Here is a 21,100-nt window from a genome sequence, read left to right on the forward strand (position 1 = left end):
ACACCCCACAGCAGCCATTTTGTGAGTGGTGCCCATAACACTTCCTCAAAATTGCAGTGTGCCCACTGGCCCCAAAAGATTAGTGACTCCTGCATTATCATATGCAGCATCCCTGGCAAGACTCATTGGGGCAGGGATTCTCCAGGGACAGGAATGAGGGACTGACCTTGCTACAAAGAAATATTTAGAGGAAAGGCTTTTGGGTTTTCTTTCTGCTGTTGTTGTTGTTGATGCTGCTACTTAACTGAATGTTTTGAATCTTGTGCTTCTAATGGTTTGTTAGTTTTTATGCTGTTACCAGTCTTCAGGCACTTTAGATCCACAGGGAGGATACAAATAGTCAAATAAATGAACGAAAACACTTAGACACACGGGCACAAAGGTACCACCATGTAGATCACAGCCTGTAGCTGGTGAAGTTCATTTTGATCTGTACAGCACGACAACCTATTATTACAAGGCAATTTATGTTATTATAGCACATTTTCAACCAAAACAGCAAACACTTTCATTTTTTCCAATTGCAAGACCCAAACCAGTCTATGGCTAGGCTGGTGGTTGCCTGCTTGTCTTGGTACAAAATGGCAGTATGTCAGAATTCTTCTGCTCCAACCTCAGCACAAACATCTACTTAGGTAGTAAATATTATTATTATTATTATTATTATTATTATTATTATTATTATTATTATTACCACCATTGTTTTTGTTGTATTAAAGCACCAGCAATGATGCACATCGCGTTTTAAAAAGTTTTGTAAGTTGGAAAGACAGATTCCCTATGCCCATGCTGTTTCTTTATCATCTAAACTTCAGCAGTGATGGAAGAGATGAGAAAGGAGAAAAACAGACAAACAGAATAGAGCTATGGTTACCTATGGTCAGACTGCCCCGGGATTTCAGAATTCTGGGCCAATGAGATTTCTCTAATGACAAATCAGACTATCATTCCCTCTCCATATTTGACGGTTTTAAATTTATTCTCTGAATCTGATTAAGACCTTAAAAATAAGTTCTTTTCTATCTGTCTGTCTCATTTTTCTTCTCTTCTCTTTGTCGCTTCTTATTTCTGAATGTTCTTAGCCTTGACCTACCTGCAAAATGCACTGAAATTCCTCCGCCCCCATGAAAGATGTGGAAAAATAACTGCTTTTTTCATAAGGGTGAAGGGTTCAATGGAATATTTCAGATGGAATTTAGCAGCGCAGCACTTACAGACCCTCTAAGTGTCCCTATTTTCCAGGGACACCCCTGATTTGGAGAAGCAGTCCCAGTTTGTGATTTGATCCCAGAATGTCCAACTTTTTCTTAGGATGTCCCTATTTTCATTGGAGAAATGTTGGAGGGTATGGAGTTATCTGACTCCCGAGCTGTCTGAAGGCAATCCTGTATAGGGAAGTGTTTTTTTTAATGTTTAATATCTTATGATGTTTTTATATTTGTTGGAAGCTGCCCAGAGTCGCTGAGGCACCCAATACGATGTGTGGGGTATAAATAGTAAAATTATCATTATGGAATGGGATGTCCCTATTTTCATCAGAGAAATGTTGGAGGGTATGCACTTATAGCAGGATAATGTTTAATGTGAGGATTGGAGTCTTACAAATGTAATTTGCTTATTTTCTTCTGTGAGCTTTTGAAGGATATATTAACGAACTGCTTTGTTTTACCACTACAGACCACAGCAAAAGACATTTAAAAAGTGGGTTGCATCTTACTCCCTGGCTCAAAGCAATGACAAGTCCTTGGCTTTCCGTCAATAAACCCGAGGGTTATTTTTGTGCGTGAAAGACACAGTGCGTGCCACAAGAGTTTCTATTTCCACATGCCCTGAACTCATTCTTCATGTGTCACTGACATTTTTAAAAGCCCCCCCCCCCCCGTTTTTAAAAAGTGGACCAAAGTGCTCCATAGAAATTCTCCAGCTTCTCCATGGTCTTTGGGGAATGCTGTACTGCCAAGAGTAGTGCCACACTTGACAGATTCAATGCACCGCAGAGCTTTCCATGGAATAGCTGGTAAGACTGTCCATATACTGCTAGGGAATATATTTCTCTCTGGTGGTTTTTGTCTACTTAAATGTCTCCAGCAAAAATTATGGCTCAGGTATTTTATCTTTGGAAGTAAGTCTTGAAATGTGCTTTGAAGAGGGGAGGGAAGTAAACGGGGGGGGGGGGGAGATTGAAAGCAGCAAAAATGTATAAAAATCCAACAAAATTATTTGGTTTCAAACTTATGTTGTTGCTGTTCTGCCTCTTGAAGTCGGAAATGATATTTTACTCTGTAATCTAGCATCATTCACCTCCCCCTCCCCAATCCCCATGAGGCATCAGAGAGGAAGCACAATTCGAGACTGGAAATAATCCAAGGCATATTTGTGCAGGAGTACGATAAAGATTTATCTCAACTTTGAGGGAACAAATAAATACATTAAGGCAAAAGGGCTATCTTACTATATAATATTTTTGTAAGGAAAAAATAGTTGTCATGCTACAGTTAGTGTGGCTGCCAATGGGTGGCCACACCAACTGCAGCATGACAGCACAACACAAACGGCACTGGAGGCAGAGGAGAAAGAAAGGGACTACAAAGAAAGGCAGTAGCTGTGGAACTGCCCAGGCCAGTGAGCAGCCTAGGGGGAAAAGGAGGAGGTATTTGGGAATAGGCAGGCAGATAGTGTGGGGCAGGTTTTGCAAGCCTTCCTGCTCTTCCCCTTACGTTGTGGTTGTTGTTGTTGTTGTTGTTGTTGTTGTTGTTGTTGCTGCTGCTGCTGTTGCTGTTGTTGTTGTTGCTGCTGCTGCTGCTATAAAAAGACTCTCTTCTTCATTGCCTTCTCAACTACAGATAGCAGTGGTCCTGCAGGAAGGGGAAAAGGAGAGAAAGGCTTTCTCCTCTTCACCCCTTCTCTCTCCTGTCAGTGGTGACAGTGACAGGGAGATATTAGTAAATTGTGGGGTTTGGGATTGGCAGTGGGGTGCATAGTTAATCCATGGAACTCACTCCCCCAGTAGGCAGTGAAGGCCATGAACTTGGATGCCTTTAGAAGAGCTTTAGACAGATTCATGGAGGAGAGGCTATGGACGGTTACTAGCCATGATTAAGGCTGGGCGATATATTAATATATCACCCAAAACCAGTTTGAAGTCCATATCGTGATATCAGTTTCATAGTGTTTGACCTGGCAATATATTGTGAATCATGATGTGTGTGTGCACGTGTGTGTGCGTGTGCTCACGTGCATGTGTGTGCCCACAGTACAAAAATCAAATGTGGGGGGAAACTTGTGAAGCCAGCCAATGCCTCTACACAGCTCCATCCTTATTTCAGACATTGCCATATATCATGGTGTTTAGCTGGTGAAATATCACAATGTTGAAAACCAGATATCTCCCAGCCCTAGCCATGATAGTTATGCTCTACCTCCCTTGTTGGAGAAAGCAGTGCTTCTGAATTCCATTTGCTGGAAGCCACAAGAAGGGAGAGTGCTTGGGTCCTGCATGGAGGTTTCCCACAGGCATCTGACTGTGAGAGCAGGATGCTTAACTACATGGACTATTGGTCTGATCCAGCAGGCTCTTTGTATGTTCTTAAGAGAGAAAGGGAAGGTCAACAATAGCTGGTATAGAGAGTGGATCAATGAAGAAAGTGTGTGTTGATGTTCAGGGGCTGTTGAGCATCTATTGGAAACCTAGAAGAGGGTCTTTTCTATCTGTCTGTCCTTTGAAATCCAAATAAGTAAAGCAGGTAATATGAACGCTTCAAACATAGCCCTGTCTGCATCTTTTAAGAATATTGTTATATGCCACCTCAATCTCCACAACCGTGATCAATTCCAGGGGTTTCAGGTACTTGCCTAGGGTTTGTGTTTCCTTTGGAAATGAGGCGCAGCAGAGATTGTGGTGTCTTTATGATATATGGTTTATTTACACACATATATATACAACTTGAGACTATGATACAGGGGATTCCAACATTACACTCCAAAAGGGTTTCATTTCTCCCATAGCTGCAGCCTTGGATTCAGTCAGCCCATTTTGTGCTCTTACTTCCTCTTTTCAGCTTGCTGTGTTTAACAGACTGCCGCTATTTTTCCTCCAGCCCATATCATCCCCAACTGCAATCCTAAAACAACTGCCCTCCTTCCAGCTCTACAAACTCAACTTTAAAGGCTTTGTCTTTCTAACTAATTCTGAGTTGTGGGAGGAGCCACTCTCATTTGCCCTCTAGCACAGAACCACTCACTTTCTCACAGCTAACGATCAATCTTAAGCAGGCCATCACCAGGCTGGCTCCAGGCTTTCGTGTTAACATGCTAAATCCCGTGTATGGCGCCCAAGAATTAGAAAGGGGTTCCAGGAACTAGAAGGGGAGCCTAGGCACCCCACAACCTCATAACAACATGATCTCTTGATCTTACGGACTTTAACTAGTGGAGGAAATAAATATGTGTTCACAGATGCACAACCAACTGATGAAACAAAAGGTTTTGTACTGTGCTGAAATTGCCTTATTTTTATCCACAGCATGCATAAATATATCACAAGCAATTATGTCCCTCCCATCTTGTAAATAATTCATCAAATGCCCTTGGTATATTTGAAATTCATGGTGTGCATCCATCCTGTATAGGGACAGAGCTTCTAGGACCTGAAAGGCAGAGAGATACTGAGCGTTTCATTTTGAATTTTGACATTTATAAACAATATTCTACCAAAATCACTGTAGGGCATATTGTAATATTTCCTGTATAATTAATTCTCTGCCAGTTGCATAAAAAGGCAATTTGCCTTCTATGATATATGGAGGCTTTTTTTATTTAACGATAAGTATAAACAACTATAAATGTAATGCCTTTCCTTTCCCATTCCTTGCAAGCTATCTTTTTACACCTGAGCTAAATAGTACTATTAATGTATCACTTCGTAAAGGAGTTTATGACTTTGCAAAGTATGTATAGATTTAATACTGTACTAAAAATCACTGCAGGCAGCATGCCTTTGTTAGGAATGAAATGCTAAAGGGGAGAGACATCCCTTGCAGGGAGTATGTGTTGAGAAAGTCCTCGCCCCAGGCAGCAATGCTGCTTCCAGTCAGAGTACGTAATACTGAGTTAGATGGGCAATGCTGTAGCTGAGTGGTTGAGCATGTGCTCTGCATATATGACAGGAAAATTCAGGAAAGAAATATTTTTATGTAATGATCATAATAGAATCACAGATTTGGAAAATACCACAAGGGTCATCTAGTCTAACCCCATGCAATGCAGGAATCACAACTAAAGAATCCAAGACAGATGTCCATCCAATCTTTGCTTTAAAACATCCAATGAGGGAGAGCCCACCACTTTCCAAGGGAGTTTATTCTGCTGCAATGATAATCCTAAATTCAAATCCTTTGTGAGGAATCAAAATATGGGTTCCCAGACCCAGCCACTGCTGAATAGGAGCTCCAGTGGGTCCTGCCGTTGCACTGGGTCCTTGGCAGTTACCCATGGTTGCCATCTGCTGACACCAGGCTTGTTTGCAGATGCAAAAGCATTTATTAAAATAAGCTTCAGAATGATAGGTTTCAAACAAAACAAACAAAAAATATCAGTGAAAGTCCTTTCTTCTGCAGCCAAATTGGAATGGTGATCAGGATCATCATTTGCAAATGACAAGGAGACATAATGATCTCGTGGCTCTTCTCTTTAGGAAAAGGGTGAGCCAAGGAGACTGATTCATCAGAAGCCCATTAAGGATTTCGGTCAGAGGAATTGTTACAATTCCTGGCTGCAGTAGTGGAGTTCTCATTGCTGCCAGGTGTTTTTCATTTTGTTTTGTTCTGTGGGTTTTTTTGGGGTTTTTTTTGTCATAATCCCCTGTTGCTTCTGACCCCACCACCCACACTGTCCTCTTGCAATGGCCATCAATCTGTCATTTCACAGTTATGATTCACCCAGCCCAAAATGAGACAGCATGGACTCCAGACACGGCGAGAACTGCTTACCCATTTTCGGAGCCATGATATCATTAAGTGCTTTGTCCATGGGGGACAGAAAGGAGGAAGAAAACTAGGCTGCTGTCAACATGATTGCTGGTGTTAGTAATGGCAGGGAGGAAAGAGAAGAAGGTTGGGTTTTATTATATTCACACACACACGCACGCACGCACGCACACACACACACACACATTTAATGCAAGTAGTATCAAGAGGAGAGGCTGTAGGTCAGGGCAGAGCATCCACGCTGCATACAAAAAGCCCAGGTTAAATCCCCAACAGCTCCAGGTAGGAGTGAAAATGCCCCGTGCCCATAACCATGGAGAGTGGCATGGACTGGCTGGATGCAGAGGAGGAAACCCCCAAGAAACCCCCAGGGGAAGAAGGCTCAGAGTGATGGTAGGATGACGATGAGTTGTCAGAAGGAGAAGAGGGAGCAGACTGGGAGGAGGAGGTGTCAGAAGCTGAAGAGGTAACAAGGTCTGGTAAGCAGGAAGGGACTGTGGCAGAGTGGTCCCAGAAGCAGAAGCAGGAGGCGGGGGTCAAGAGGCAGTCTGCAGGCAGGTTGCTGAAGAATCCAGGGAGTCTTCCCTGCTGTGACCAGCTCCCCTTCCTCCAGTTTACATAGAGGAATGAAGAGTGCTGAGCCAAGAGAGACAAGACAAAGGAGTCTCTGGTTGCTGGACCCAGGGGAGGAATCTTAGAGGGCAGTGGGAAGGCAGTGACCCTCTGTCCTTGCAGCTGCTTCATTGGGGCAATACTTGCTGGGAAGGGTCACTGTGACCACTAGAACTGAGCTGTTTTGTTTCTTTGAATATAGAGTTAACTTCACTTGACATCAGGTGCTTTATTGTTTAATTTCTCACCTATGCCTGACTCCAGCTCCTGACAAAGAGCCACTGCCAGTCAGTGTAGGTAATATGAGGTAGATGAACCAATAATCTGACTCAGAATAAGGCATCTCCATATGTTCTTATGTTGTTCCTATAAAGTAGGACAAGATGGTAGAACAACTGTTGGAAAAGGGGATTGGGCTGGAAACTCTTTTGTCTTTGCATCAGGACTGGAGTTTTCTGCTTGTAATCCAAAATCCTCCATCTACCACCTCAAGTCTACTGGGTCATTGCACTATATGCATTGACCAGGACTATTCTGAAACAGGGGGTGGGGCAAGCTTGTGTGGCCCTGTGACCACATTATTCCCACATTATTTCAGTCTGCAGGTTGGGAGATAATAATGTGATCCTCTCCAACCTCAGTTGTGTGTGCATATGCCTTACAAACGCATACAGTGGTACCTCAGGTTAAGTACTTAATTCATTCCGGAGGTCCGTTCTTAACCTGAAACTGTTCTTAACCTGAAGCACCACTTTAGCTAATGGGGCCTCCTGCTGCTGCCGCACCTCCGGAGCACGATTTCTGTTCTCATCCTGAAGCAAAGTTCTTAACACGAGGTACTATTTCTGGGTTAGCAGAGTCTGTAACCTGAAGCGTATGTAACCTGAAGCGTATGTAACCCGAGGTACCACTGTATTGCTTTAGTTGTGAAGCACACAGTCTTCTTTTCCTCCCCACTGCCCACCTCCATGGCATGGGCTACAACTTTTACTACATTCCTGCTGTTAGAGGCAAACATTAAACGAAAAAACCCCCAGAATCTTTAAATTAAAAATAATAGACCGAACTTGGACAGTTTCACATTTTTTTAAACTCGTTTTAATCCTTGCAAAACCATGACTACCTTGGGTTTGTTTGCTTCTGTTGCCCTGATGCTAAGCACAATTACTTGGGAATCAGACCATTTTGTTGTGGAATAAGATAATAAAATGAGCATCTGTAACCTGGCATGTGCCCAGCTGCTTATTCCCTGACTATACAATGTTTTTAGAGATAGGAATAGGCCAGCTTCCAGTGGGACTCAACATGCAGCCCAGCTGCTGGCCTCATCATCTGTCCCATTTGAGTGGTGGTTTGGGGGCCTCATGGGCCACAGGGCCCTGGACCTGAGAAGCACCCCTGTCTCTGCTAGGGATGGGTGAATCTGTCAGTTTGGCTTTCTCTGAGCTCCCTTTTTTCTCCAGTCCTACCCTCCGTTCCCCACATTTTCACAACAGTTTACAATTCTTTTTAAAAAAAATCCTCATGAAAATGCATCAGCATTTTAATACAATTTTACCCTAGTTTCTCAATTTTTGTGTGTAATTTTGCCTGGTATACACATTTTTGCAAAGCAATTCCCCTAACACAATGCACTTCCTAAGCTAGTTCATGTGACATGTGCATTTCTATGCATACTTTACTGCAGCATATGCATCTTTATACACATTACTTGTCTGGAGAACAGCACTGCAAAATTCAGAAAAGTTCCAGATTTCAAAGGACGGGTGCATTTTGGTTTGCATATTGTTACAGGAAGTAAAAATAAGATTTGCCTTTAAATGCGAACTGAATCAAATTTCTTCCCCATCTCTAGTATTCATCTACACTTTTCTCTTTCCTCCTAAGATGAACCAGCATGAAATAGATAGATATTGGTAATAAATTAAGGACATTTAAATGCAATCACAACTGTAGAAATTTTAGGGCCTGCAAATTCCCATATTTGGCTGAAGATATTCATTGATGGTGGAACCTTCCCAACCCTATCAAGATAAGATTCATTTACTTGCCAATAGCCTATACTGCACTGGCTTTTGAAGCAATTTGCTTTAAAAATTGAAAAAAGGAGGGAGAGAATGTGTGATTATACAATGGACCAAGTTGAGGTTACAGTGGTACCTCTGGTTAAGAACTTAATTCGTTCTGGAGGTTCGTTCTTAACCTGAAACTGTTCTTAACCTGAAGCACCACTTTAGCTAATGGGGCCTCCTGCTGCCGCTGCGCAATTTCTGTTCTCATCCTGAAACAAAGTTCTTAACCCGAGGTACTATTTCTGGGTTAGCGGAGTCTGTAACCTAAACATCTGTAACCTGAAGCATCTGTCACCCGAGGTACCACTGTATTACAAAACTGTTGCAATTGTAACATAAGACTAGATGCAACCTCCATGCCCAGGAGTAATATACCTCTGAATAACATTTTTTAAGCAGCAGACACAGGAAAGACTATCATCTTCTTGTCCAGCTTGTTGGCTTTGTAGAGATAGCTGGTTACAATGCTAGACATGATGCTGGAAGACATGGTCCTTTGCTCTGAAGTGGCAGGGCTATTTCTACAGCATCTCAAGGGCACCAGGTTGGGGGAAGGCAGAATCCTATCACGTCATCTTCAGGATTCAGCTTTTTTCTCAGGTTCTCCGGGGAAGGACTGAATCTCAGGATCAGGTGCCATGAGGTTGTATCCAACAACAACCATACTCGGATTAGACTCATGAAATTAATGGACATGGCTAACTTAGGGACATCAATTTCACTGGGTCTACTCCTAAGTATAGATAAAGGGACCCCTGACAGTTAGGTCCAGTCGCGGACAACTCTGAGATTGCAGTGCTCATCTTGCTTTACTGGCTGAGAGAGCCGGCAAACAGCTTCCAGGTCATGTGGCCAGCATGACTAAGCCGCTTCTGGTGAAACCAGAGCAGTGCACGGAAACACCGTTTACCTTCCCACCGGAGTGGTACCTATTTATCTACTTCAACTGCTAGGTCGGCAGGAGCAGGGACGGAGCAACGGTAGCCCACTCCGGCGCTGGGATTCGAACCGCTGACCTTCTGATAGGCAAGCCCTAGGCTCTGTGGTTTAGACAACAGCGCCACATAAGTATAATTGAGTATAATTCAAGTATAATTGAATGCAACCTGGGATTTTGCCACTTGGCTGATAGCAATTTTACCATGCAGTCTTCCTGCCACTCTCCCTGTCCATCATGCTCCACCCTGAAACTGGGAGAAGCAGTATGTGGAGAGCGGGGGGAAGGGGTGGAATCAGAAGCAGAATTCTACTGTAACCGAATATATGTCCATCAAGTCCATTACTGTCCACTCTGACAGCAGTTTTCCAGAGTCTCAGGTACAGGTCTTTGCCATCACCTGCTCCCTTATCCTTTTAACTGGAGGTGACTTGCCTACAAAGCATATTCTCTTCCTCTGAGCTACACTACCTTATCGACTCTAGTTCATCCCTGTGCATGTTAACACATACATGTGCATGCACCCCAAAGCATCATTTTCAAGGTACAAGAAAATAAGGGCCACTTCCTTGGTATATAGGAACAATTGGAGCACATGGATTAGTAGAACATGTTGTTCAAATTCAGATTGGGTCAGCCTCTCTTTCCTGTTGGAAGGCTAATGCATAAGAGGCTGCCTGCTGTGATTTGTGAGTCAGTTCCAAGAAGACAGTGTTTTGAGAAAATATTACAGGAAACAACAAGGTATTGGGGCAGAAGTATTCAATGATGTTAGCCTTCATCTCATTTAAATAGCAAGCAAATGGGTTGTGCAGAGTTTTCAATAGCACTCGTGCTTCTTTGAGCAATGCTTTCAACTGTCATCTTCAGGAGTGCTCATTTTGTTGATATTTTTAATTTTTTATTTTTATTTTTGTAATTTGGTTAAAGAATAAAAGGAGAATTCCCTGGATGCCTAGATCCAAATTTTTGGAGCAGGCACTCTTTGGTGAGATAGAGTACCTTAAGAAATTTAAAATCACAAAACATGCGACAAAGTAAAGTGTGGAAATATAGGTTATTACACATTTAAAATATCCTCTTCTAGGTTCTTTCCAAAGTTCCCCACTTTCCTTAGCAAAGAAAGAGACCACACTTTTGGTAGGTTAAAAATGGTTTACTTACAAACTCTTCAAATGTCAGATTCATGTGCTTTTCCATACAGCACCAAGAAAAGAAAGGCAGTACAACTTACTTTCAAAAATGGTAAGAGCTTCTAAATTATGTGTATAAAAACACAAAGATGTCTTGCTAAAGCCATGCAGTCTGGTTCTTTGAGAAACCAGTCCAGACATCCATACTGGTTGGTTCACATTGTGGAAAAAGGCTTTAGTAACCCTTCCTCCCAAAGCAAGGGTTTGTTAGCCACGTAAGCCTGACAAGATAGCTTACACTATGGTCTTAACACCTTCATGCATTAATTAGAGTTAAGCATGTTGGAAAAATGAGGCTGGATATATCCCACATATTTTTGTTTTAAGCTTTAGGTCAGTACTCAGCCTTAGCTCTAAAGCTATGAAATCAGGGAAGTCTTTATGGTCTTCATTATTCTTTGTAGTCTTTCCTCCTCTGAGAAGCCATTTTCACACGTTACGAAACACTGTGAGGCATGAAGGACTCTAAGGTAGATTAATACTTTCACAATTGATGTATGTAATGCATCCTGATGGCCTCAGGGGCACACAAAACATTTGGCTTGTCTTGGAACAGTTTGAATAAGAGGAAAGGACCATTTATTATCCACAATTTCACTACCAGAAGAGTGTATGGAAGGAAATGTTATAAGTTTCAGATAATGAGGAAATTTTGAATAATGAAGGTTTAGGCTTATCACTTTTTATTTCATTTTAAAAGAAGTATATGCTGCCTCTAATTAAAATAATATCATGGGCCTTGCACAATAAAAGAATGTAATACAAAGCAACATTTCAAAGACAATTCAATGTACAGTAAAAACAACCCAATAAAAAATTTCCACATCAGTTTGTGATTTTTTTAAAGTCCTCGTGAAAATTCATAGCATTTCAGTAAGAATTTATTCTGATATGCCTGGTTTTTGCATGCAGTTGCACGTTTTAAAGAGCACCAATAATAAAAACATAATAAAAAGCATAACTACAGACAGTATAATAATAAAACAATCGTAATAACAACACACACACACACACACAGAGAGAGAGAGAGAGAGAGAGAGAGAGAGAGAGAGGAGAGAGCTTTAACAGGCCATATATTATTTAATGGCCAAAGGCCTGAGTAAAGAGGAATGTTTTTGCCTGGTGCCTAAAGACATGTAATGAAGGTGCCAGGTGAACCTCTCTGGAGAGAGCATTCCACAGTTGGGGAGCCACCACAGAAAAAAAACCGTTCTCGTGTTGATACCCTCCAAACCACTCTGGGAGGAGGGACACAGAGAAGGGCGTCAGATGACAAGCACAGGGTCCATGACGGTTTGTATGGGGAGAGGCAGCCCTTAAGGTATTGAGGCCTTGAGCCATTTCAGATTATATACCCCTGATTTTCACTTCCCACTATTCATAGCCTGGCATGCCAGATTTCCATTTAAAAGAATCACTCAATATCTTCACCCAAATTCACAATTCCTAGGTCACAACTAAGAAAAGCTGCATATAAGCAAAAGTTTTACAGGCTCTGGATTCAAGATTCAAAACTTCCTCATTTCTGTGATTGCCTTATTATTACCAACCCCAGTTCTTACTACTCTCAGGACTTGTTCATACTTCACTTACCCCATGCCTGGAAAGCATGGGTCCAAGTGGTTTTCCATTTGCCTCCGTCCCCTCTGATTTTCCCAGGAAAACCCACTTTTTACCGCTGACTCAGAACAAACATCAATCTGTGGAAAACGCAATGGATGTTTGTTCCGATTCATTAGTAAAGAGTGGCTTTCTCCAGGGGAAAATGGTGGGACAAGCAGAAATGTGAATGAGATCTCACAGATTTTCCTCTAATAAGTCTTACGCCCATAGCTGTCCACGTTTCCCTTTTTAAAAGGGGAAATTCCCTTATTCCGAATAGGATTCCTCGTGAGAAAAGGGAAAAGTTGACAGCTATGCTTATGCCATGCTCTGGCATCTAATTATTTGGTCAGCATTACCCAGCTCAGCTCAGCAACTGGTCTCTCAGGAGTCTCTCAGGAACTTTCGCTACCCTTTATCTTCTCCTAACCCTTCTAGTTTCACTTTGCAATTCAGACTTCTCCTTTGCTGTCAGGGACTGGGCAGAGGAGGAATGGTGGAGACCGTTTGCCCATCCTGCCCCTTCCAGGGAGGAGGAAGAGGAAGACAGTTTAGATTTACAACAGAGGTTTGCTGGAGATCACAGCTCAGAGGCAGATGAGAGGGAAAGTTGGAATATAATAGAAGAGGAGGAAGAAGAACCAGAGCAGCAGCTGGCTGAAGTGTTGTCATTAGAAAGCATTCCAGACCCTCCATCTCCCAGAACCCGACGAGCCGCAAAAGTAGGAGAGCAAAGAGCTCAAAGACAGCACGTAGCAGCACCCATAGAGGAGATAATGAGGAATGAGGAAGTGGGAGAGACGGGGGTGGGGTGGGGTGGAGATTCACTTGGGACAATGCCATTATCCAAGAGGCTGGGTTCTACAGCCTCTCTCTGTAAAGTCTGAAATAAAAAAGGACAGTAATAAACCTTTCCTTGTCTTTAAACTTTCCTGGGCAACCAGCTGGGAGCCGCTGACGGCAAGCACTTAAAGATGTAAGCAATTAAATCAATCTTGTAATAATCCAATAGTCCCCCTGAATAGTTCAATTAATAAAACCATTGCTCACATTTCCCCCTCTCTGACGTTTCCCAAGTCTAAAGTATGTAATATTATCCCATGCCTCTATGAAATTGCCATCCTATATGCTATGCAGAACATATATCCATCTGCCAAAGTATACTGCATACCACCTATAAAACGTTTAGCTCCAAGATTCCAGCAATATCACCAGCATACTGAAGAGTCTGCCTAATTGCCCTTCTTGAAAAGATATCTCAGAAACTAAAAGTATCTGAAGGGCGGGGCTCATTGGTTGTTGTTTTTCTATATGGCATGGTTTTATTTCTTATATGAATATTTCTTATATGAATATTGAGGTACACAGTCACTCTGTGCCAGCAGTATGCGCAAACATTTGACTTATCTAAGACTTTATAAAACCTTTATTCTTAATATTGATGGAGCTCAGAGGTGGAGAATACTTTCATTTTTATATAGCTTTATTATTTGTAATGGGAAGCTTTGTATGAGTTAATACATTATTGTTATTCCCTGCACTGCATCTTTGAACTTTTGTCGTTCCAGGCTATGGTGCTTTATGGTTTACATTTTAAATTCTTTGCTTTCTTTATCTTTGCACTGAAAAAAGGCAAATCAATTTTAAATTAAACTGCATACCTCCTACAAAATCCTTAACCCCCAAATTCAAAAGGCATCATCAACATACGGAGGGTACCATTCTCTGACCACTCCCAGTGGCTTCATATAGATGTTAAACAGCATTGTGGATAAGTTGATTACCTTCAGCACCCCACAGCATAACTGCCAAGGGGAGGGGTAATAAAAATCACCCATGGTTGCTCTCTGAAACCAGTCATAAGAAGGCGAGAAGGCACTGTAACACAGTGCTTCAATCTCCCATCCCACAACAGGTGGTCCAGGAGGATACCATCAAAAGCTGATGAGAGAGCAAGAGTAACAGTTTTGAACTCCCCATGTCCCTCTCCAGCAAAGGCTATCCATCAGGGAAACCAAGGCCCATCCTACCCCCAATCTAGGCATGAACCCAGAGAGAAATGGATCTCAATCAGAGATTGAAAACCCCTAGTCTGTAGGCCAGATTCAGCCTTCCTGGCATCTTGATTTGTCCTGCCCTGCCCTACCTAACTGACCTATGATATAATACAATGTCAGGTGTGGGGCAGGTAAAGTCACGTCTGTAGAAGAACAATCAGGAATCTGAGAATGCACTGAATTCTAAACCTCCCTATACCCAGTGATTCCATTGCAGTCACCCACCATGGCTTTGCCTGCTTCACCCATTGTGTTTTCATAGTTTATAAATCAGGGAAGTAAGACCCTGAGAAGTGTCACCATCTGCCAAATGATAAGCAATTACAAGGTCTGTGCCAAGGCACCTGTGTTTGCAAAGATCTTCAGCAGCACCAGAAAATGCCTCCCCCCTTTCGTGATTTTTCAGCCTTCTTTCACAGAGAATGTTCACTTATTCATAAACATTCCCTCACTCTCAGTTGCTCTCAATTTTATCAAAGTGATGTCACCACATGGCCAAATATGATAGGCTGTGTGGTGTTCTGAAGTTACCCTGAAGGAACACGTGGGAGGAAAACTAATTGCAACAGCAAGCAGGAGAAACCATGACTCTTAAGCGTGACTTTTAAAATCATGAATATTCACACATTACTTGCAGTGGGGTAGTACAAAGCCACCTACTAGACTAGTCTTACCCAAGTGAGTGCCCGCCATAAGTTTTGCTCAACAATTTCCATGCACTGTAGCCAACATGGCCAATGACCAGGAGTCATGGAGTCTACCCAGTCCTAAACACTTGGATTCTGAGTTCAGATTTGCATAACCGCAAAGGCATACACACAGATCTCACAATCCCTATAATGAACCTCTTTTTGTATGCACCTACAAGCATATGTCAAGGAGGGGACCAGCTTTCTAATGAGCCCTATGGTGATCCTTCCATGTATGGTCATTGCATCTGCAGAAGGATGGATCATAGCCTAAGGCTGGTGGTTTTCTGTTTTTCATTTGAGAAAAAGGGGTTTAGGAATTTCTGGGGTACCAAAATTGATGATTTCTACCCTAAATTACATTCAGTTAAACTATTGTGATGGACAGGGAAATATTATTTTCCTTATCCTTGATGTTTTTCTTTCCTTGCTGTAAAGTGTTTTTTCGGGAAAATTAAAAAGATGGAAAGATGGAAAGACAGAGAGATACAGACAAACAATACAAAACTATTACTGGATTATACACTTTAATATATATTTTCCTTGATCTTGGTTCTTGAAATTGCAAGCGTAAGAAAAGTGTTGTGGAGGGAGCTAAGTTTCCCTATAATTTTTTGCCCAAAATGTCATGGCTTAACAGATTTGCCTAGCCTTCTAACTCTGCCTGATAATAAAGAAAAGATGGTGCTGGTAGCTGCTTTGATACAGGGCAAAAGTACATCATCTCCTCACTGCTGATTATTGAACATGTATAATTAATGCTTCATAATTTCATTGTCGCTTAAAAGAAAAAGAAGAAAGGGCTAGGGATGCAAATGTAACTGTGGCTATAACAGAATGCAGTTTGCCCAAAGCATGATTGATGGAGGAAATATAAAATGAAGTATGCTCAGCATTTTTTAGTGCTTACGCTATGTCCTCCTTATTTCCTCTGCGCAAAACATTCAGCTTATAGTGAAGCCTGACCCATATGGCAAATTCATGTGGAGAATAATAGATGTGATGTTTGCAGTCATTCTTCCTTTTCCAGGGCAAATGAGGAAAAATTATAGAACAGTATGGAAATCATGTTCGGAACTGACAGTGTCGGGAATGACACCAAAAGCATCAGCAGCACATGATCACAAGAGAAGAAGCAGGGTAGTGGGGTGATGCCATAGTATTCTCAGGCCTGTGGCTCTGGGGCAGCGCCAGGTTTTATCACTAACATGACATGCAAAGGCTTATTTCAAGAAAGAACTGTGTGGGGGATCATAGGTTTGTTTGCAAAACACACCCCAACTCTCCAAAGCTCTTTCCCTATAACCCAAAGGTTTTGATGTGGAACAGAGCAAGCTGCCTCAGACTTAGTCAGACCCAAGGAGAGTATTGTATACTCTCCATGCTCTCCAAGGTTTCTGAAATGGGACACATTCAGCTCTACTTTGGCATGCTGGGGACTGAACCTGGGACCATCTGCATGCAAGGACCACTTAGCTGTGGTCCTTCTTCAGATAGAGAAACACAGGAAGCTGCCTTGTACTGAGTCAGACCATTGGTCCATCTAGCTCAGTACTGCTTATTCTGACTGGCAGCCATTCTCCAGGGTTTCAGGCTGGGGTCTCTGTCAGTCCTACCTGGAAATGCCAGGGATTGGACTTGGGAGCTTTTACATGCAAAGCAGATGTTCTACCACTGAGCTGCAACCCTTCCCCTAGTGCTCAGAGGAAACAATCTGCACATGCTCATGTTCAGCCAGCCACATGAGAGGGCAGAAGCTTGCTCAGAGCCCCACATAAGATCATAGAATTGTGGAGTTGGAAGGGACCATGTGGGTTATCTAGTTCAACCCCCTGCAATGCAGGAATCATTTGCCCAACATGAGGCTCAAACCCACAACCCTTGAGTTATGCTTTACCAACTGAGCTATCCCAGCAGTCTATGAGCCGAGTATGGAGGAATATAAAAGCCCCCTCCTAGGGGCCCGCTCTAGGTCAGCCCCCACCCCCAGGCACTGTGTCAATGACTCTCAGATTCTTTAGTAGAAAACGCAAAACTGGAAAAGCTTCTCATAAGGTTGAAATAACCCTGCTTAGGTTGCCTTTGTGCTGGCTTTCATTTTATGGTGATTTCATGCACTCTTTTTTCTTTATTATTATGCCCTTTGGTTTAAAAACAATGTGTCATGATATTTAAATGAAAGCCTATTGCCAGTGACGGCCCAGAATCATGCAACTTAAGTCAATGGAGGATGTCATTTAATGACTAGAGAGCAACCCAATTGCTTTTCTGCTGTGATGTGCACATTTAGTGACTACTGCTGTTCTTGGGGGTGGGGCATTATCACTGCTGCTCATGGCACCTTTTGGTACATTTTCTCACTAAGACCGAAATAAAAGTTTGATTAAAAGTTTAAGTAGCTATGGTTTGGTTCGGTGTTTTTTCTAATGGCTCTTTCTCTGGGTTAGCACAAAGTAGAAAAGGAAGCAAAATCTTAAAAGGATTTCCTCCTTGAAATATGAACCCCCTTAAGTTTTAGTAGCAGAACCAAGTCTGTAAAATGAAATCATTTCACTGAGAACAGATGCAGGGAGAGGAATTGTAGAAGAGTCACATCCATCTGCTGTTGCAGGTGACACAATCTAGGTGGCCTTGTGTCCTGCTTTACTGAGTACCGTCCTCTATTTCAAGAGCTGTCAAGCTCAGTCCTATATTGGGAAAGGCCTCTTTGGTTCCAGGAAAGAACTCTAAGAAGGGAAACCCAAACCCCTGAAGCTGCCCATCTGTAATTAGCACTTGGACAACAGACTGAGCAGCCACTCAGTAGGTCATCATGCCATCCATACTGGAAAAGGGCAGTGGGGAGAGAAAACAATGCAGGCTGGAGTCTCTGCCTACATGGGCATCTGTGTTGTAAACACATCCAACACATGAAGGAGAGTGCTATCAATGGCTACTACCCACAATGGCTATCCTCTGCTGCCACAGTTGGAGGAAGCAATGCTTCTGAGCACCAGTTGCTGGAAACCACATGAGGGGAGAGTGCTCTTGTGCTCATCATCCAGAAAATCTCTTCTTTCATTCTTGTGCTTATCCCTTGCTTTCCCTCTTTGCAATGTTTCTCTCAGATTCTCCCTTTCTCTCTCCTCTTTCTTTCTCTCCAGTTTGTTGCCCAGCCCAACTGCCAGCAGCTGCTAGCGACGCTTTGGTATGATGGCTTTCCCGGATGGCGGCGAAAGCATTGGGTGGTCAAGCTCTTGACATGCATCACCATTGGACTGCTGTTTCCCGTGCTTTCTGTGGCCTACCTGATTGCCCCTAAGAGCAGGCTGGGACTGTTCATCAAAAAGCCATTTATAAAGTTTATCTGCCACACTGGCTCCTACCTTACCTTTCTCTTCATGCTCCTACTGGCATCGCAGCACATTGTCAGGACTGACCTCCACATGCAGGGACCTCCTCCAACCATCGTTGAATGGATGATCCTCCCCTGGGTTCTAGGTAAACCACTGAATGCAAAAGCATGTGAGGGTTGATGGGATTTGCATGCAGATTAATTTGGTTTGGGGTGCTGTTTCCATGCAAATAGGTGTAGCACCTTAATTTCCAAATCAGTAGCTGTTGTTTCTTCTGCGGGTGAAAAATGGTCAAATAGTCTACTGGATTTAGACTTTCCCCCCTGTTTTTGCTACCAGTTTGGGATGGGGCTGAGGGAAGAAGATAGGTATATATTTTTTCCTTTTCTTTTCCTTATTTGTCTTAAGTCTGTGCTTCTGATTAGGGTTAGCCAGGTGGTACAAGTGAGTTAAAATATTTATAGGGGCAGCAGTGAAATGGTGTACAGTACAGTTTGTGAGGCACACTCTGCACTGTCACACCTTGGGGAAGCACTGTGACAGAGCACATGTTTCACATTCAAAAGGTCGCTGGTCCATTCCCTCACAGCTAATAACAGTGGGTAATGAGTAGCATCTCTGGAAAGTTTCTGCCAGTCAGCCCCACAGCCAAGCTGCCTCCTTGCCTCTCAACTCCATGCGTCACAAGTTGGCGGCAATGGGCAGCATCAGCCCGGGATTGGCTTTGCCTTGCCTCCTCCAGATACTGTACCTCCGCTCAGGACCCAGACTCCCAACTTCACCACCTCAGGAGCCCCCATGCTGATCCCCATCTCGCCTCACAATTTCCCCTGTGACTATTATGTGGGAAATGCCCTGGGACCGATTTTAGGATCTGAAAAAGGGGTGTAGTACTATTACAAGGTGGCAACCAGTATGCGGTAAAATACGGTTGATACATTTGCACAGGTGCTGTTTCCAAGGGCTGCACCTAGAAAACCAGCTGCCAAGAACATGAGAGGCATGCTGGATTGGCACAGTGGCATTCTGCTCTCACAGCACCCATCCAGATGCCTAAGAGAAGCCTGCAAGCAGACTGTAGGGGGAAATTTACTCCCCTTTGTCTCAAGCTTTCCCTGTAGGAGATTTTTTCCTACAGGTGCATCCTTTGTAAACAGCCCCTCTGCAGATGGATGGAGATCATCACACTCACTTAAAATAACTCATCATAATAATTCTTGCAAAGGTCAAATAATGGAACGATAATGGATGTTGTTTTAACTAAAGCTCTCAAAAACATTTTACTGGGTGAGCTGGATGATTCATGTGGGCAAAGTGGGCTTTTTTGTTTTTCCTTTCCTTCGAATGATTTTTTTAATGTCCACTTCAACCTGTATGCAGCACTAGTCAAATGTTAAGAGTGAAAAGCTAAGCTTTCTCAGGTATGAAGTGCTAGATGGTGACATTGTCTCTTTTTGTCCTGCTGTTCTATATAAGGGGATTAGCTTAATTAGGATGAGCCTGGCAAATAAGCATGCTTCCATAAACACACACATTTCTTCGCCTCTTTCAGGTTAAGCTGCCCTGACCTCAAAGCAGCTGTGGGCATATAGGAGAACTCAAGCTATGAGGAAAACATATCCAGTCATTAGCTCCTGGACTATTAGCATCATGGATGATTAGCAAGCTTTCAGCCTAAGAAAGAATGCTCTCCCAGCATTATTAGAATGTTCCAGCAGCGGCACTTTTATTTGGTGGACATAACAGCCAGCCACATATAGATTTCCAGCTTATTTCATGCACTTCACAAACCCTTACGCAGGAAGCACAGAGGGTCGCTAGACATTTTGACAGATTCAGTCTCCTTGCTGCTACACTAAACTACATCAGTGAAGAAAATGTACTGTAGATTGTGGCTGCAATTTGATGTCACTATAAGCCATAGTCTGTTATGACAGGAACATGCCTAGCCGTACCATGGCTGCAAAAATAAGTTAAGAATGCCTCTGAGTCTCTACTTTTGCTATGAAAGAACCTGCCTGTGATTAAGAGTCAGGCTATCAGGAGCTTGTGGGCAGGACTAGTAAACAGGGGTGTTTGCAAGGGCATTTAGTAGCGGAGTTGGAGACGGGAGACCCCAAGGTTTGCATCATGGTGCAAGAGGCATGAACAAGAGGCATGAACAGTGAGGGAGCTGCTTCAGTGACCTGCAGCACCTGTGCCATGTTTGTTTTCTCGCCTGAGCATGTACGAAAGCACAGATGATGCAAGTGTAAGTTGGTTGCCTGATCAGCTTTACGGGAAGATACAAGGGGAACAACTATCTTGAACCTGGTCCTTACCAGTAGGGCAGAACTGGCTTATGAGGTAGAAGAGTCTGAAACCCAAGCCCTTTGATGAACAGTTAAGGTAGTTGGGTATGGAGAGAGGTGATATGATAGGCATCTTCAACAAGCTAAAGTGCTGCCACATGGAAGATGAAGCAAGTTTGTTTTACGCAGCTCCAGAGGGTAGGACCTGAGCCAATGGATTCAGATTACAAAATAGTAGATTTGGATTAAACATTAGGAAGAACTTTCTAATGTTAAGAGCTGTTCAACCATGGAATGGACTGCTTCTGAAGCTGCTAGGATTTTCTTC

General features: G+C 42.9%; 1 protein-coding gene across 6 annotated transcripts in view; it reads left to right on the forward strand.

The window, feature by feature from the left end:
- TRPC5 (transient receptor potential cation channel subfamily C member 5) overlaps positions 1-21,100 on the forward strand; it is a 172,731-nt gene that overhangs the window by 96,559 nt on the left and 55,072 nt on the right. For all 6 annotated transcript variants that reach the window (XM_083722117.1, XM_083722119.1, XM_083722120.1 and 3 more), the window contains one exon: positions 18,290-18,626. In XM_083722117.1, the coding sequence (XP_083578243.1) occupies positions 18,290-18,626 (337 nt within the window). The remainder of the gene's footprint in view (positions 1-18,289; positions 18,627-21,100) is intronic.

The sequence above is a fragment of the Podarcis gaigeae genome (assembly GCF_964106915.1).
Source record: "Podarcis gaigeae genome assembly, chromosome: Z".
In the NCBI taxonomy this organism is placed as follows: Eukaryota; Metazoa; Chordata; class Lepidosauria; order Squamata; family Lacertidae; genus Podarcis; species Podarcis gaigeae.